The 18,948-nt window shown below is 44.0% G+C and overlaps 1 protein-coding gene across 1 annotated transcript; it reads right to left on the reverse strand.

The window, feature by feature from the left end:
* Positions 1–218: 218 nt before the first annotated feature.
* On the reverse strand, positions 219–18,158 carry TOP2A (DNA topoisomerase II alpha). The gene is made up of 35 exons (XM_036398814.2): positions 18,104–18,158; positions 17,656–17,799; positions 17,405–17,495; positions 16,924–16,987; positions 16,332–16,477; positions 15,664–15,761; positions 15,165–15,377; positions 14,790–14,963; positions 14,499–14,600; positions 13,891–14,028; positions 13,641–13,779; positions 13,202–13,359; positions 12,685–12,810; positions 12,135–12,245; positions 11,938–12,043; positions 11,452–11,561; positions 10,649–10,741; positions 10,061–10,175; positions 9,640–9,761; positions 8,920–9,068; positions 8,379–8,610; positions 8,116–8,250; positions 7,820–8,020; positions 7,070–7,265; positions 5,737–5,828; positions 5,407–5,550; positions 5,204–5,287; positions 4,904–5,101; positions 3,874–3,979; positions 3,438–3,578; positions 2,861–3,005; positions 2,671–2,732; positions 2,427–2,546; positions 1,258–1,457; positions 219–812 (listed from the first exon to the last, which is right to left on the reverse strand). The coding sequence occupies exons 1-35, from the start codon at positions 18,134–18,136 to the stop codon at positions 675–677; spliced, it is 4,626 nt and encodes a 1,541-aa protein (XP_036254707.1). The 5' UTR covers positions 18,137–18,158; the 3' UTR covers positions 219–674.
* Positions 18,159–18,948: the final 790 nt, after the last annotated feature.

Consider the following 18,948-nt stretch of genomic DNA (forward strand, 5'->3'; position numbering starts at 1 on the left):
ACAAGAATTCAGCTGTGGAGCCACAGTGGCCACAGCCAGTGGGGAAGTGGCCAACCAGCCCAGCACCCCCCAGAGCTTGTGCCAAGCCCTTTGCTCTGACAGAGGGAGGGCTTAGCACAAGCTCTGAAGTTGTTATTTCCCAAAAAACCCACGGTGAAGTGAAGAAAATAAGTACAAACATTTTTATTAGACAAATACTTACACAAACAAACTCGGGACAAGAACAAACACAGAAATATTTACATAGTGAAGGAATAGTGCTGGAAACATGACTCCAGCTCACCTGAGTTGGGTAGTAGAACTAAAAATTAATGTATTTAGTACTATAAGATATTTCAAGAGGGATGTATAAATTTTAAAGGATTTTGCATGTTCTAAAGTCAACTTTAACACTAAAATGACCACAAAGTGTCAAATAATGGGGAAGAGGGAAGTGTGGCAGCACTTGCTGGGCACGTGGCTCCAGTGTTCACCAAAAAGGGGATGTTCCTGTTTAAACAAATCTAACTTATCTAAAACCAAAGAAAAAACCAGCTGTGTTCACCAGTAATGAACAGTTTTGGAGTGGCTCACATTTGGTGAAGATTCCCTAGGCTGAGATGGTCTTTGGTGGGAGCTCTGGAGCGCTGCTGAAGGCTTGTTGTGGATCTGGAGTTTAAAATTTTCCTAAGAACTCAAAACAGGTCGTCCTCAGAGGACTCCTCCAGGTACTGGACGGGTTTTTTGGCACGGCCAGGCCTGGCACGGGGCTGAGGTGCAGGGCTTTCATCACCAGAGTCAATGGTGAAGGTGTCTTCCTGTACCTTGGATTTCTGGAGGGAAAGCAGGAAAGGAATCATGGATCTGAGCACCCACAGGGAACATGATGAGTACCACACACCTGCTGTGCCATGGGGACAGTGGGAGCAGGCCAAGGATCTGGGGTGTCTGACCCTTATGGGGGAAAGGTTTTTATCCCAGAGGGTGCTCAGGCACTGCCCAGGCTCCCCAGGGAATGGTCACAGCCCCAAGGCTGACAGAGCTCCAGGAGTGTTTGGAAAATGCTCTCAGGCACAGGGTGGGATTGCTGGGCTCTCCTGTGCAGGGCTGGGAGTTGGACTCAATGATCCTTGTGGGTCACTTCCAGCTCAGAATATTCCATGATTCTACGACCCTCCTCTTCCCCATTCCCCACTCCCAGGTAGAGGCTCAACCTCCACCAGCTTTTCCTGACAGGAGAACCCACCCCACACTCTGAGGTTCCCTCATTGCACAAACCTTTGATACAACAGATTTGGCAGGCTTTGAGCCAAAATCTGAATCGGAATCCGAATCCAAAGAGCTTGGCTGCCTCTTCACACCCTTCCTCCCCTTGGCGTTGTCACCCCCGGCGTGCAGGGCTCCATCCTTGGCTGCTGGCTTGGCTTTGGGTGCAGCCTTTTTCTTGGCCAGGATATCCATGATGGAGGGCTGGTTGTCTGGAACAGAACATGGTATTAAACCCCTGTTTCACTGCTCTCTCATTCCCACTTTGGGAATTACTTCCAACAGCAACAGGCTCCGTGCTGCCGCGGGGTCAGCGCGCAGGTCGGCTCCGTTTGAAGCTGGGTTTTCTAGAAAGATCTTTCTTCCACAGATGGTGAGGAATGAGGTTGTTTATCTGCTCAGTTCCGCTACATTTAGAGGATCAAATTAAAGAGTGCTCAAAGCAATTCACAGCCTATTTCAGATTGAAAAGTCCTGATCTCTCAAGGCTCCATAACCCATCTCAGACCTTCAAAATCCTGCACAGCAAGGAAGGAATTTCCCAAACACACAACTCATTCCTTCTTACCTATATTTTCACTTTTTAAAAGAGCATCTTGAAGCACAGCTTCCAGTTCAGCTCATTTCAGGCCATTTCTGAGTGATAACATGCTTTCTCAGTTTAGGAATGGAAGTAACACTATTTTCCTGCTGGGATCAACACCGAGTTGATTCCATTTGGAATATACAAAATCGTGTCAAAGCCTGGGGTTTAAAAATCCCTGAGTCAAATGCTGGAGATGGATGAGATGGATCCAGCATTGAATAGATCAAACTACCCCCAAAAGCTTGCCTGCTTTCTTCCCAAAAAGACACGAAGTAGGACATTGACTGCAAGACACAAATTCCACTCGGATTATCCCTGCCAAGTATTACATAGCACTGTAGGAAGCATTCACTTTTCCTGTTCCCAAACTAAAATTCCCTCCCTCCTAGCATGTCCAACATGAACTAGAACACGATATGTTTGGAAACAGACCTCAAACATGACAACCAGAGAACCTCTGCCACAAACCTCAGATCTTTGCTGAAATGCAAACTCCGGTTGCCCAGGCCCTGGAATGCCAAGCGAAATCACCGGGACTGTTTCCCACAGGAATTATAATTGTTCTCAAAACCTGATGTTGCTGAGCTGCCCTTACCCTTGGTGGCTCCAGCCTTCTTGGCTGCTACAGTTTTTTTGGGCACAGCCTTGGTGCTCGGCACTGGGACGGATGGAGCTGCAGGAGCCTGGCTCACCTTGTCCTCAGGGACATCTTGGACTGGAACGGGATAAGGAAAGCAGAAAGTCAGCCTGAAACAGCCAAATTATCCCCTCTGCTCTTCCCTGTGCACTGCTGAGGGATTATAGAGCAATCCACGTGGTTTAAGAGGTCTCACACTCACCAGGAACAGCACTTGGCACTGCCTTTTGCTTGGGAGCTTTTGCTGCTTTTTCAGTGGTTTCCCTGGAAAACAAAACCCCAAGATTTTAATTTAGTTTATGAGGCACTAAATAGGGGAGTAAAAAAAAAATAGCTTTTAACTTCTGTGTAGCATTAAGCACAATTTCCAGTGATTATGGAAAAATACTCACTTGGGAGCAGGTTTGGGCTTGGGAGGAGCCTTTTTCTTCGAGTTTGTGTCCGATTCAGAGTTGCCTTCACTGTCACCCTGGAATTCAGAGTCCTCGTCTGAGCTGGAGTGATTCGAGTCCGAAATGACCATGGGCTTGACTTTGGCTGATGGAAGAACACAGATGTGTTATTTTACACATTTGGCAATATGCAGCTCTGTTTATTTTTCAATATTTTAGCTACAGTTATTAAAAAATAAAGATCTGAATAAAAACAAGCAGATGCTGAGTCTGCCAGGGAGAAGACTCCAAATGACAAATGTGTTCTGTCATTTGGAGTCTTCCAACCTCACCCACAACACATTTCATGTGCCAAGACAGTTGTGTAATTAAACCAAATAGCCATATTTCTCTAGTTGCCCATTTCTGCTTTTCCTTGAAAATGTGCACAAACGGTAGAAATATTTAATAGTTTCAGACAGTAAAATAAAGTGGCCTTTTAAAGATGATTTCTCAATGTGATCTGAGGCTCTGGGAGGTCCCTATCTAGTCTCCACAAGGAGGACCATCCTTCTCCTGCATCCATGTCCTCACTCACCTGCTGCCTGGCGAACCACTCGCTCTCTTTGAGGAGGTGCTTCAAAGTCAGACTCTGAATCAGACTCTGAGTCAGACCAAGGGTTTCGTTTCTTGGTTTTCTTTAATGGCTTGAAAGGCAGAGTGGCCTGTCTCTTAGCTCCTGAAAAATATTGGGAGGCAGTGCAGGATGTACCAGCAAACTTCCATGTATATCTAGTTCAGGCTCAGCAGTTCAAGCTCAGCTTAGAAATACACTGAATTCAGAGGATTCTGGCTTAAACAAAGAGAAATAGGAATCTATCCTGCTTGACTGTTATCCAGGATCACTTTCTCACCCAGTTTTTCCAAAATTACTGATCCTAGGTGTTGCTCACCACCTTCAGGAAGAGGTCAGATAACCAAACTGACAACCCTTTCCCTCTTTTCCTTGGAGGGAATAAAATCAAAGCATTTACCTTGCTCAGTCTTCAGCTTCTGTGCTAATTTCTTCTTCAGGCCTGCAGTCTCCTTCTCTCCAGATGTGTTTTCATCCTGATTCTCATCAAATTCAGTTTTTTCACTCTGCAGATGCAAGCAGATACCAAACAGTGAGTCAGCTCACAGAGAAGAGGCACATGGGGTAATGGAGGAAGGAGCTGCTTATTTTAGCAATGTAAAGTAGTGGTACAAGAAATCTAAGTCTGTAAAATAAACTATGTGTAGAATTGATTACAGACAGATCTGTAAATTGGACAGGATCTGCCCCCAGATCAGGTGACTTAAAAGGCAAAATCCAACATGAACAAAAACAGGAACTCTGGCCCCACTCCTGAGCACTCTGGTCCTGCTGCTGTGTGCTGGCTCTGGGGGGGATGGGGATGCAGGACAGGACAGGGTGGGATCAAAACAAAAGCAAGAATTATTTGGAAAAACTGTTGGGTGGAATCATTTGGAGGAAAAGAGTGACCTGTGTGGCTTCCAGGGTCAAACAGGTGAAGGGATGGGTTATATCTCTCTGTTGGAAATGGCTGAATGACACAATTTCAACTAGTCCTATAAAAAGAGTTCAATCTTTTTTATCTCCTTGATAGAGAGAACAATGATGGCATTAAGTGGGTGAAAGCATTGCAGGATATGTAAAGGCTGTTCTGGAGAAGGGAATGTACTGGCTGTGCTTCCTGCCTGCTAGAGGGTTTATCAAATTCCCAAGACACCTGGAACAACCTTACTTACATCCACCCCCCTTTCTGAGCTACCAGCCCATCCCTGGCAGTGCAATGTGCCAAAAAATTTCCCTCTAAGCCACCTCCTGATATGTGAGTCTGTTCTCCTTCAGACTGAGATACCCCTATTCCCAGTGGTTCCCAAATCCTCAGGATGGGTCCTGTCCCTCTCCTTGAATAACTGCTTCAACAGGACAAGTCCAGCTAACAAGGACTCACATTTTTAGGACTGTATTGAAGAGGGTGTAAAAGAAGATGGAGCATTTGGAATATTCCTTTTTACCTTTACTTTCTTCTTAGTTTTCTTCTCTGCCTCTGCCTTCATCTCAGCAGTGATCCGAGGAACAACCCTGATGCCATGAGGGGATGGCATCACTTCTGCCAGCTGGGCCTTCTTCACCTTTGCTTTCCCTCCTTTCGCCTTCAGAGGTTTGCCAACAATCCCTGCACTCTCATCCTGTGCTTGCTTGGCCTCCACTACCTGCAGAGGGGAGCATAAAATAACACAAAGAAATACAAAAGTCAATAAAGGGCTGGTGGATAAGATGAGGGAGTTGATTTTCTGCACTGAGCATTGACATACATCGAGTTCTTCAATGAAGGCAGCAAGGTCTTCCTTCCACAGGTCAGAGGGACTCTTCCTCTTCAGGTTTTCCAGCTCCTTTTCCTAAAGGGAATCCCAGATAATCATCAATAACACATTGCAATCCACCAGCCAAAAATAACCTGTATAACACATAATATATTGTAAATATAATGCTTTTATAAGGAAAGGAAGGCACATACTTTGTTATCCCTCTGCTTGCAGAGCTCATCTTTCTTCTCCTTGGTCAGATACCACAGGGGCATGTTCAGCAGGTAGTTGAAGTCAGGGCCAGAGGCTGTAGCTGATTCTTTGTCACTCTCTTTCTCCTCTTCCTCCTCTTCATCCTAAAAGTGGATTTGAAACAAACACAGTCAACAGAAACCCTGACACACATGGGTAGGGCTACTGATCAAACACGGAAGCTCTTGGAATCCTGCTAACTGAAAAGCAACTTGGGCCTCTCTGAGGATTACAAAGCCTCAGAGCTCAGGGCCAGTTTGGGCATATTCAGAGGATGACTGAGGCATTACCTTGTTCTGAGCCTCCTTCCAAGCCTTCACTGGATCAGACTCGTACCCTCTTTGGATGAGAACTTGAATCAGCTCTTTCTTGGGTTTGTTCTCTGCAAACAGACGTTTCAGGATTGTCACTCAATGCCCACTACCAGTGGCTGTTAGGAGTGACAGATGAGCTTTACAGTTTGGATGCTGTGGCTGAAGCTGCTGAGCATCCTACAGAGCTCCAAACCAGCCTTTCCACATCACAGCTGGGACATGTGGAAGAGCCTGAACAACACCTGAAAAACTCCTGTTTAGCAGGAGATTTGTCAGGGAAGCATTGCTCCTGTACCAGCCAAAACAGTTTTAATATTTGTCTTTGTTTCCATACATGCATTTCCCCTGTTTTAAGCAGTTTTTGAACTTGGGGGAAAAAAGGTACGATGGTACAGACATCAGGTGGAGAAAGAAATCCTTGATAGCTTGGTATAGCTTGCACCTCATTAGACATCACCCAGGAAATTTATGCTCTAAGTGCTCAACCACTGGAAATGCTTCAGCTGGAATTTGCTCCTTTTTAAGATATCAGAAACCATCAACCATGAGACACAAATACAAATGAAACCAGCTCTGGCAGCCTTGGAACTACTTATTACAAAAAAAACCCAAGAAAATGCATTTCAAGGGAATTATTTCTCTTCCTGAGTTCAGTCAGACAGACTAGAGCTGCTGGGATTACTGGGCTGCCTTCAGACACAAACCACAAAGCATCTTATGACACGTTGTCTGGCCGTGAAGGCAGCGGAACACAGCCCAGCTTTTACACCGAGGGGGAAAAGTTGATTGAAAAATGTGAATGTTGGGAACAAAGATCTGCTTCTTTTTCCAGCTCATGATTCTCAGATGCTGCTGCTTGAGTATCATCTAAGTTTGAAACCCCCAGTCCACTGAGAACGTGATTTGGAGTATTTTTGCAGAGGTTCACAAAGATAATGGAGAGAGATACAGATTCTTAAGAATGCATTTAACAGCAAACACTGCCCCTTTCTAAACCCACAAATAATTAACTCTTACTCCTCCCAAGTCAGAAATAAATGGGAATGATTGCTAAACTATTAAAAAATTCTCTCAAAAATTCTCAAACACAGAGCAGGAAAGCTACATAAGTATCCCATTGTCGTTATTATGTGTATAATACACAGACCAAGGATACTCTGTGAAGCATTTTCCTCTTAGATGTCACAAGAACAGAGATAAGCCCTGGTGTGGTTTGTAAAAACCAGCCTGGGGCTGAGGGGGTGCTGACAGAGCTCAAGAGATCACCCAGTTCTCCCAGTTCCAATCCCAGTCACCAAGAACAACATACCAATCACAATTTTGCCATCTATTTTCTCCAGGATGAAGCGAGCCTGGTTGCTCAGCTTTGCAGACTCAGCACCCAGCATCCCAATGAGCCATTCCTTCCTCAGGTTGTAATATCGGAGCCGGAGTTCAAAGAACTCCTTAAGAATATCCTGGGGAGAGTCGTATTTCTTGAGAAAGCCGACATGGTCAAAAAGAACCTGGAGGAAAATGAAAGAACACGGGTGTTATGATGATAAAACTGATTCCAGACCCACTGAAAGTCACCTGTAACACAGGTGTGATGGTACCACCGAATTAGTAACCAACAAATTATCAAATCTCAGTGTTGTTCTAAAACTACTTCAGTTTGTGAGCACAGCAGCAGAGACAATTTTAGAATTTCAGTGTTCTTGAATACAAGCAGTAGAGTTAAGGTTACTTCAATCTTAGAGCTCTGTGCAGGACAAACATCTCGCATCAAAGCTTCACACATTGTCAGGAACCAGACGTTCAGTGCCCCTGCTGCTGGCTCACAGAGCTCTGCAAACTGTGATTTCAGATCATTTTGCCTCCTTCAGGCAAAGCATCCACTCTGGACCCACTCCCAAGCCAGGCTCTTGACCTTTGAAAGCTGATTTAAAACCAGTAACAGCAGAAAAATCGAAGTGAATAGGTTACTGCCAAAGAGGATTTTTGTTTCACGCAACGACTGCAGCTGTCCACAGAGTCTGAGTTAAACCAAGAAATTCCTTCAGCAAAATCTGTCACGTACCATGGAGTTGCACGTTAAACTTGTTTGGAGTTTGAAGACCTTATGCAGCCCCACAGCTTCGGCTTCTGCTAGTTTATCTTCAGTCATCTTCACCACAAACCTCACCGTGGTGTCTGTGTGATATTCTTTGTAGTCTGTGATTAGAGGGGGGGTCTTCTCAGTGCCATTCAACATCGGCTCCAGAACCTGCTCTTTATATGTCTGAGGAAAGAAACAAAGTCAGATCTAAACCCACTACTCACTTCTTGCTTTAAAGAGCAAAGTCGATATTCCAGAGCAGATTCCCTGTTTATTACCTGTGTCCATGTTCTGACAGGCAGCTCAGTGATCTCAATGGTTGTAGAATCAAGGATGGACACTTCACCACTTATCACATACTGATTAGGCCCCAGCTCATCTATGGTGCCCTTGAAATTCTTGTAACTGGGAAGCTGAGGAGCAAAAACACTGGATTCAGCTTTGTGTGGATGCCTCTTTTTTTAAGAATGCCCATAAAATGCTCAATATGAGCTCAATAAACTAACAAGCAAGACATTTGTTTTTTAAATATATTCTTTACCATTGGCAGTGGCTCTTCTCCATCCATCAGCCGACGGATATTGTTAACAACTTCCCTGATATCAAAGTTGGGGATTTTACAGGCCCAGCCAGTGCCAATCCCTTCAGCTCCATTGACCAGCACCATTGGAATGATGGGCATGTACCACTCTGGCTCCACACGCTGGTTGTCATCATAGAGGAACCTCAGGATGTTGTCATCCATTGGTGGGAACACCAGGCGTGCCAGGGGACTGGAACAGAGAAGGGAATTTAAGCCCAAATTCTTGCTACAGAACACGACTGCCATGCAAAAAGAAACCTCCTTAATTTTTATTATCCCACCCAAATGTCTCCCTTGGTTCTGCTTCCATTTCCATATTCTCTGTGCTGATAGCCACGTTTCCACAATGAAACCTAGCACCTGAATCTCATTTCAATTGTTGCTACTCTGAGCATGCAAGTATAGCCCAAAGTTTTAAAGGGAAAAATCCAATTTGTTTTTCATTCTAATTGCTGTAAAATGGAGTCCTTTAGTACAGTAAGAACTTAGGAATGCTGACCTGAGCATGGTGAAGATGTATCGAGGGCTGGCAGAGTCTTTGCCCCCGTGCAGCCTTGTGCCAAACTGACCAATGGGCTGGAGCAAGTTGAGGTTGTTGCTGCCCACAAAGTTTTGAGCCAAGTTAATGATGGTCATCATCAGTGCAGCCTGCAATAAAGGAGGTGCAAAGCTGTGCAATGCAGAATGGTTCAGGGGACGGACAAGTAAGGCAACATTCACACCAAGAATTTAACTGATACAGAGGATAAACTCCATTGATGAAATACTGGAGGAAATTCAAGGAAAATGCATCCCAAGACCATCTGAAATGTTCTAGTGACCCATGTCTCTATCTATTGCTGTCTACCTGCTCTGAAACCTCCAGTGAAAGATTCTGTCAGTCTCCACAGAGAACCTTGTGGTAGTGCTTAACTTTTCCTGACCCAAGCAGAAAGTTTATTAACATCTGCCTAAGTCCATCACAAATTAAGTAGAGTTTTCTTGTTCCACTTTTTGAATGAACTATGCTCCCATGATGTCCAGACAGGACAGGCAGAGTGATGAACATCAGATTAAATTAATCCTGAAGAATTAATTGTGGAAACAGCTAAAGAGCAACTTCCCTTTGGTGTGCACACCCAAACACCTAATTCTGCTTTAGAGGCATTGTAACTCACATCAACAGAAGGGCTTTTTGCCTTTCCTTCAGAGTGTTTTGCACACCCAGGCAGGTTCTTACCTCACCATGATGGTATGAGGACATCTCAGCTACAGAACCAGCCAGCTGAGCAACCTTCACCTCCCGCTTATCGTTCCGTTTGAAACAGGTGAACAAAACCTTCCTCTGGCCTGGCTTCAAACCTGTGTGAAAATAGAAAAGACCTCGTGGTTAGAACATGTGATGTGATGCATTTGGCTCTCTAGAGATGCAAGAACTACTTAAAGATTCTGTACCAGCTGAGTAAGGTACTGGCAATAATATACTACAAAATGGACAAGATATTTCATCCAATGATGAAAGAACTCTTAAGCAGAAAACAGACTTCAGGATGCTGACCCTGACACCTCAGCAGGTTTCCTGGCTCTGATGGGACATCAAACACCCATTTCCTCAGTTCTGGGGATACACCATGCAGAATCACAACTTATCAATCACTTACCATCAACCAGTGAAGGGATTGATCTTTCATTATCTGAGTTTGAGAACAGCACTAACTCCTTGTTGATGAAGTCATTGTATGTCAGGTAATCAGTGTTTTTCCCATACAGGTATTCCTGACAAAAAAAAGCAGAGAGAAGATTGCCTTAATTTTAACAGGGCCTAATCAGTTTCTTGGCTAGTTTCACTGAAATGGGAATCCCTTGTAAGACCAGCTAAATACAGTTCAAGTGATGACACTCTTTGCATGGCAAAGGGAAACACTTCCCAGGATGCATTATTTCCACCATTTTGGTGGAAATAAAGACTTTATTTTCCTCTGCTTGAGTTATCATTTTCCTATTGATACAGCAACTTGAAAGATGAGAGTTAAAAATGAAGTTGACAGTTGGATAATTGACAATGAGGCTACACTGATAAGATGAGAGAAGAAGCTGTTCTGCAAAATCCTGACACATTTTCAACGTCCTTTAATCCGGACCTGACTCACTGACTGAGCTGTGTGCAGCTCTGGTGTGCTGGGATGAAGCTGAGAACAGCCCCAGGCAGAGACTGGAAACCAGTTTCCTTATAAACATAAACCTTTTACCTCTGGTAGACCGTGCAGCTTCCGTTGTCTTCTATCCTCCATGAAATTAGTCAGCCACTCCTTTCGCTCTTCTATCTTCTTCTTGCTAAAGGCCTGCATGTTACAAAATGAAAAGTAACTCAATTCCAGAACATTCTGTGGTTGTGCACTATTGGATCACTTGAGAAAAAGGAAGAGCTTACCCAGGAGAACAACATGCTAAACAGGCTGATTTAAGAGCCCAAGAAATGCAATAAAAGCTTTCTGTAGCTAAACATATTAAGAGCATAATTTCCACCACTCTGTAGAAGACAGAGTAGTTAGGTTTAAATTTACAGATTTTTAATAACAAAAGACTAAAGCAGATTTGAGGGGAAAAACTTGATTTTTTGACATTGCCTAACAACTCTGAATATTTAAGAATCAAGACCAGCTAAGGTGAAGTTCACAGAAACAAGGACTAATTTAACCCACTGCTTTGCACTGAGGGAAGAAGGGGAGATCTAACTTGGAAAAAAACTGCAGCAGAATACACAGAAAAATGTTGAAGGAATATTTACTATTGTGTCTGAAAATGTCAATTGGTTTGTAGTGATCAGTTTGTTCCAAGCTATATTTAAAGCCCATCACTAAAAGGGTACTCTTGCCCTGAGGTTGAGGGGCAGATTCGCCGCTCCTGGTTCAACTAAAGCTGTAGCCTTGGTAACACAGACATTGTCTCCAGCCCAAAGGCTTCCAAGAGCATTTTAAGAGAAAATACAGAGCACTCTACAAGGTGAAATACCAAAGGTAGTAAGTCAGCAATTAAATCAAGTGTTTGTTACCAGGGTGATCGCAGCATCATCTTCAGGCCCAGAATATTTGAAGCCAATTCGGTGTTTTGCCATATCTGCAAAGTATTCTTTGGCCTCCTTTGACGTGCTGGTACCCAAACCTGCAGGGACAGGAGAGGTAATCCAAATGACTTTTCTGCTTAAATTAAGTTCCAATTCAAAGAAATATTTTGGTATGCCCAGTTTTTGTGATGCATCATATGAACATGCAGTGTGAAGATGACTTGCTGAAAACTTAAGTTATTTTAAAACGAGATGTATCACAAAAGCCATAAGAATTACAACTAAGTGAGCACTGGCATGTAGTAGTTTTGGATTTTGTCTGTAATTCCTGTAGATATCTGAAATCTAATTGGAATATCATAGGAGGGAAGAGACTTGGAGGACACCCAAATCCTTTCTGCAAAGCAGGATTGACTGCAGCAAATCATAAATGCTCTCACTTGGATCAGTTTCCCCATATTAAGTTTTACAAACCTTTGTAGTACTTGATTTTCCATGAGTTGTAGTTCTGGGTATTGGCTTTCCATTCTTCAAACTCAGGAATGCTGTAGAATGCAATTTCTTCTTTATTTTTAAAGGCCTACAACGGACAAACATTTTAACTGTGAAATGAAAGGCATTTTTGGGTAACAGATCCTCAGTCATTCACCTCATCCTCCCCCAGCCCTCACCTTTATGATGGGAGTAATGAATTCCTCCAAAAAATTGTGTCTTAGAAGAGATGGCCAATTGTGATGGATGAAGTTAATCAGCAAACCTTTGATGTGTGATCCATCCTGATCCTGAATTTTAAAATAAAAAAACCAAACCATATTTTATAATAGAATGATGGAAATGACAATTGTTGGCTTAATAGTAAGTAACTCTGTAATTCCAGCTGACCCTATTAACTTTCACCTCTAAAAAGGTGGCCATGTGTTAATTGCTGAAAATGAAGAGAAACAGAAAAGGTATTCTTGGTGAAAAAAGGTGTCAAGGACTGGTCAAAGACTTTGAATCAGCAGAATGGAGAGACAGTGTTTGGCTGATTGATGTAACTCAGCATTTTACTTTTTTTGTGGCTGAAAAGACATTTTCACCCACAAAAATGTAAAATAGGAAAAAGGAACCCAGAGAATTAGGTACAACAATAGCAGCAGTTAGAGAAATATTTTCTTCCTATCTCTTTATTTAAGTACTAATTGTTATCCTCTCCCAACTTTCAATTTTAATGAACCTAACCTGATCTGTCATGATCATAATCTTTCCATAGCGAAGACTTTTTAAAGATTCTTGATCTTCATAGTTCTTTTTATACTGCAAACCCACAATCTTGATGATGTTGTTGATTTCAGCATTTTCCATAATCTGAAAGAAATCACACAGAATAAAAACTTGTCTTTCAGACTCAAAATGTAGCTCAAGAAAGTATAAAGTTATCCATAAGTGAATCATTGGCTGAGCTCTGTCCTGCTGGGGTTTTTTTGCTGTTCAGAAATGTATAATTTCTAATGGTTAAATTTCTCTAGATAATTCAAAACATTTCCCAATGCACAACATGAATATTATCCCCTCAGGCAAATCACTGAGCAGGACTTAATCAATATTCCCACTTAACCAGTGAGACAGGCTCAAGCTGAGGGAAGTGTTTCAGACACTGCTCCTTGGAGTTCCAGTGCTTCAGGTGCAGCTGCACCGAGTCATTGCACAAATCACACCACACCTTCCACCACGTAACTGTAACCATTTTCCAACCAACCTGCTTGTGAGAAGCTTCCCTGACATTGAGGATTTTCCCACGGAGAGGAAATACTCCATATTTGTCTCTACCAACCACTCCCAGACCAGAGACAGCCAGAGTTTTGGCTGAGTCTCCCTCAGTCAGGATCAGTGTACAATCTAAAGAATTCTTGCTGCCTAAAAAAGAAGAAAATTGAGTCAGTTCTCTACTTAAAAAAATGAAATCCAAGGCTGCACATTCACGACTGAACAAGTATAAATAATCTTTTAAGGCAGTTTTTTTGGCACTGCACACAGTAAGTGGGGATAATCATAGTAAATGGGACTGTAAAATGGGAGTAAAACTATAATGACAGGTTTTCTCTTCTCACTTCTCCTTAGGAGACAAAGCTTTTGTTCAAGGAACAAGTTTTAACTGTTTTTCAATGAACTGGTTACAAAGGATGTCAACCACTTACCAGCATCGTTGGCATCATCCAGTTTTGGAACACCCTTAATCTTGGAGTGTTTCACAGCTGAACATTTCTTATTCAGCTGGTTCTGAGCTTTAAATTTTACCCAATTTAGGATACTTTCAACAATGCCACAGCCAACTGCCTGCAACACAAAACCCAATCCAAAGTTGTTGGAAAAGCCTCAGCAGTGACAGAAACTTTTGTTACGTGTTTTTTACAGCCATCTTGACTGCCCATGCACATCAGGACTTACACCCTTAATGAATTTTTCACTCAGTTTACAGGTAGAGCCGAAGTTCTTTGCCTGCAGAGTCATGTTCTCCTTAGTCTGAGAGTCAAAGGTTGGATTTTCAATTAAGGCATTCACAAAAATCCACATGTGGTTCTTCACCTGTAGTTAAATACAACAAGGATCACACACTGTACAGTGAGGGAACACTCAGCACTGTAAAGTTGGGAATTTTCACAGATATTTTGTTAATTTTGAACAGCTAATGAACATTCATGAAATGTTAGATGATTTGGAATGTCAAGAATTGGCATCTCTGCACCTCAATAGGTGTAATCTAACAGATAGTGAGGTTTAGTGCATCTACACTGACTTGCAAAGGGAAGTTAATTGGCTTAAATTGGACAATATGAGACTTCTATAATTAGCAATCTTCTAGATATTGTCTGCACAACGAAAATGTGTTATTAATTAATGCACCTATGCATTAAGCTGAAGTTACAATTTGCACAATGAAATGTCTGCACAATGAAAATGTGTTATTAATTAACGCAGCTATGCATTAAGCTGAAGTTACAATTTGCAGTAATGCTCAAGTTGTGCTTCCCACTTGGAAAATTCTGACATTGTACCTGGAAGGGCTTCACTCCAACTCCGTTTTTGTTCTTCTTTTTCACAACATCAATGATTTTCGTCACGAGCTGGTCAGCCACATAATCAACGTGCCTGCCACCCTGAGGAGAATGGGACAAGGATCTGAGACTGAGGCCACTAAACCCACAAAAATAGAAATATCTATTTAAAACTTTAAGCACATCCTTTGCAACATTATTTTTCACTAACATGTGTACCCTTACAAATAACCAAGAATATTCAGGTTGAAGAACAGGGCACAAGTTTGATCAAACATACTAAGGGGTTACCTTTGTGGTGGCAATGCTGTTAACAAAGCTGACTTGCTGGAAGCCTTTTTCACTCAAAGTCAAGCACACTTCCCATCGGGAATTGACTTCCTCATGGATAACCTTAAGTGCATTCCCAGTTTCATCGACCTTGTCCTTCAGATAGAGATCCACATAGCTGCGGAATCCTTTCACCTGCACGCAGATGAGAGCAGACAACTGGTTGATAAAAGCTCCTATAAATACTTAATTCACATCCTCCTGCAAAAAATCCCTCCTGCATGTGTTCCTTTGCTCTGTGTGATGACAGGAATGGCCTCAAAAGAATCTCACTGGTTAAATGGCATGGAAAAAAAGAAAAGCAGATATTTGTGTTTCTTTTCAATGCTCACTTACAGGAAGCCTCTGTCCATTCAGGAAAACTTTGACATCCTTTGTGGATCCAGCAATATCATAAGCTCTTCTAGACATCAGTGCTACAATGTCCTTATCCAGAACAGTCATTTTGAATTTGGACAGATCAGGTTGGAAAGTGACACAGGTGTAATCATCTCCATCAAAGTATTTCAGCTTCATTTCTCCAGCCTTTCCCATGTTGTCTGTCCAGGTCTGAGGAAAGGAGCTTTGGTGAGTTGCAAGTCAAACACACACACATAACTACCTTCGTTTTTAAAAACAGTAAGATGGTTTATGTGTTTTAGATATCTTTAATTAAACAAAAACTCTGGTTGAAAACCAGATTCTCATGCTGTCTGCTAATTTCATTATTCCTTTGAATTACATTTTGTGGGTCAAATTTACTCTAATCACACTGAACTAGAATTTTGAAGCAAAACCTGAGGGTCTCATTTGAAAACCTCAGGTATAAACTCCCTGGAAAGAAAAGTGCTCCTACCTGCTTGAATAACTTTTTGTATTCATGACATCCAGTTTCCACAGTAAATTTTGTGCTGAATATGTTGCACAGTTTGGCTCCATAACCATTTCTCCCCCCTGGAATTAGAAGGAACACAGACTTGTGTTATTCTCTTTGTCCAAAACCATCTAAAAGAATCCAAGACTGACTGGAGTTTGTCAATGTCCACCCAATCCAAAGACAACTGTCAACAAGCAACAGTATTCAACAAGCTCAGTATGCAACTACAAACTTTGATTAAATTAGGGTTTAAGAGAATATTCAAAGACAATTTTCCCTGTTCCCATGTTTGCACTGTTGTTATGATTAAACAGAGCACAGAGACTTCTCTGATAGATTCAGAATGTCATTTTCATAGCATCACAGAATGGTTTGGGTTGGAAGGGACCTTAAAGCACAGACTGCTTCGAGCCTGTCCAACCTGGCTTTAGACACTTGCAGGGATGAGGCAGCCACAGCTTCTCTGGGCAACCTGTGCCAGGGCCTCACCACACTCACAGAGAGGAATTTCTTCCGTATATCTCAGCTAAATTTCCCCTCTTTCAGTTTTCATGCTGTATCAAGGATCCCCTTCCTGCCCTTTCTAGTTCAGGTCACACACTTGGAGCTGCTCAAGAGAAATTAGTGCACATCTGAGCCTTCCTCACCTGTGACTTTCTTCTCATTGTCATCATAGTTGCTGGATGTCAGCAGCTGTCCAAAGATCAGAGCAGGCACATAAACCTTCTCCACTTTGTGTTCAACAACTGGGATGCCTTTCCCATTGTTCCACACACTGATTGTGTTATTCTCTCTGGGGAGGGAAAGAAAAGTCTGTTTTTAAGGCTGCAAATGGCTGAGATAAGAAAGAAGTCACCAAAAGGCTCTGGGGAAAGGCACCATTTCACCAGGAACGAATCTGTGCTCAGCAAGTGCAGCAGCTGCCAGCAGAGGGGGGACAGGCAACACAGAAACGCCCAGATCTGCACATGCTGGCTCTGAAATGGACCCACACACCAAAACCCTGTCTGTGCTCAGTCAAGATAAACAGGGAGAGGAAGAGGTGGAAAACCACAGCAACAAAAGAGCTGTTTCCCCAGTCAGCCCTCTGTAAGAGACCAGGGCACTAAGCAGAGAGAAAGGCTTTCACAACTGGTCAATGAAATTTGGTCTATCTTGGATCAGCCCCACAGCCCTGCAGTGCCACCTCAGCTTTGCAGAACAGCTGGAGGCAACCAAAAACAATGAAACCAAACTTACACATCAATTGTGACTTTAATGCACGACATGTTTTTATCCCTCTGCTTGTTGTCTGCGGCATTGACTGTAAAGGAAAGAGAATATTGGTTTTTTATTACAGTCTCAATCAAGGGAAAACTATGAAGTGTTCCAGTAGAATGAACACGAAAACTCACTACAGTGTTACTAATAATCACCTCAGCATGAAAACATTTTGCGAATTACAAAGAGGACTACAAATGATCATGGAATTAGGAAGGTTGGAAATGACCTCTGAATTTCTCCAGTGCAACCATTGACATAAAAGGCAGAATTTTGGGCAGAACGAAATCAGGTTTGTAATTAGATTTTTGAATTTTTTCTTTTCGTTTGTTTCCCATGAATGGCTTGCTATTAAGCACTGCCAATAAGTTCTTGATAATTTATGTTTAGCTCCAGTTTCTTCCATTCAACCCCCGTTAATAACCCGTCACTCACGGACTCAATGGATCTGTCAGCTTACCCAGAATCTCATCAAAGATTTTGTACAAGCCAGGCACAAAGGTCACATCTCTGCAGTTGAGGCCAATGCCTTCATCATAAACCCACATTTGCTGAAAAAAAAAGGAATTTGTAAGTGCCCAGGTACAGCCCCTCCTTTGTGCCATTTGTGATTGATAAGCAGATGTTTTGTGCTTTGTAAACAGCTGCTAAAGACTCCCCGCCTGCCCCGAGGTGCTCTGGGGGCTCAGCCCCGCTGCCCCCTGCTCCTACCTGGGTGACGAGCTCCACAGAGCCGATGTAGGTGTCTGGCCGGAGCAGGATGTGCTCCAGCTGCGTCTTCTTCTGGTAGATGTGCTCCACCGAGAGCTTCTTGGGGCCATCGGGCTTGCCCACCACGATGTTCTCGTTGGCGGGCTGTGGGGGGAAAGGCAGCGGCGGTGAGGGGGAGCACCGGGGGAACAAGAAGGGGCCAGGCCGGGGAATGGAAGAGAACAGCAATCGCAGAGGGGCGGGGAATCTGAGAACAGTGAGGGCTGGGGAAAGGGCAGAGAGAGGAGCCCGGGGAGACCCTGAGGAGACCCAAGGGGGGCTGTGAAGGACCCGGGGAGATGCTGAGGGGAACCAGGGAGAACTTGCGGGTGCCCGAGACCCTGAGGGGACGGCGTGCCGTTGGATCACGAAGTCCCGCAGGGTCGCGGGCAGCGGTCGCAGGACATACCCGGAGGGGCGACTGGGACTGCGAGAGCTCCATGGCGGTGGCAGCGGCGGTGGCAGCGGCGTGGCAGCGGCGATAGCGGCTGAGGCGGTGATGGCGGTGCCAACGTTCCCTTCAAACCTCCGCTCGTCCCGCCGAAACGCGCAGCCAATCCGCGCCCGCGGCTCCCTGCTCTCTGCCAATCGCAGAGCGAGGGCGGGCACACGGCTAGCTCTCTGCCCGCCCTCCGACCAATCAGAAGCCGCACCGCGCGTTCAAACCGGCCAGTCGGGAGGGGGAGCGGTGAGATTGGCAGCAGAATGGACCAATAGAGAAGCGAAAGGGAGGGCGCCGAGGCTGCCCGTTTGCCGTTGGCGATGGGACATAGTGGGACACACTGGGACATAGTGGGACCTGGACACACTGGGACATAGTGGGATACACTGGACAGACCCTGTGAACCCACTGAAGTACTGCTATACACTGTGCAAGTCCCAGGGATTCGCTGGGACCCGTTGGACTGGGACACTGGACGGAACTTGGACACGCACTGGGATACACTGGACAGACATTGGACCCACTGGGATACACTGGGAATGCCTCAGGAACCCACAGGAGTACACTGAGCAAGACCTGGCACTGGGATATACTGGCCACTCTGTGTTCTGGGACCAAAACACAGACCTCACTGACATGGAGATCTGTGCCAGGGTGTCCTCTCCCAGTTACTGCCAACCCCAAGGGGACTGGAGCCCGTTCCCAGTCCCTGCTCCCATTCCTGGGTGTGTCCCTTCAGCTCCTTGCTGCAGCTGGCCACGTCCCCCCAAAAACAAAGCATAGTGTCATAAAAAACAACATTTTTATATCTT

Source organism: Molothrus ater, chromosome 27, assembly GCF_012460135.2.
Source record: "Molothrus ater isolate BHLD 08-10-18 breed brown headed cowbird chromosome 27, BPBGC_Mater_1.1, whole genome shotgun sequence".
Classification (NCBI taxonomy): Eukaryota; Metazoa; Chordata; class Aves; order Passeriformes; family Icteridae; genus Molothrus; species Molothrus ater.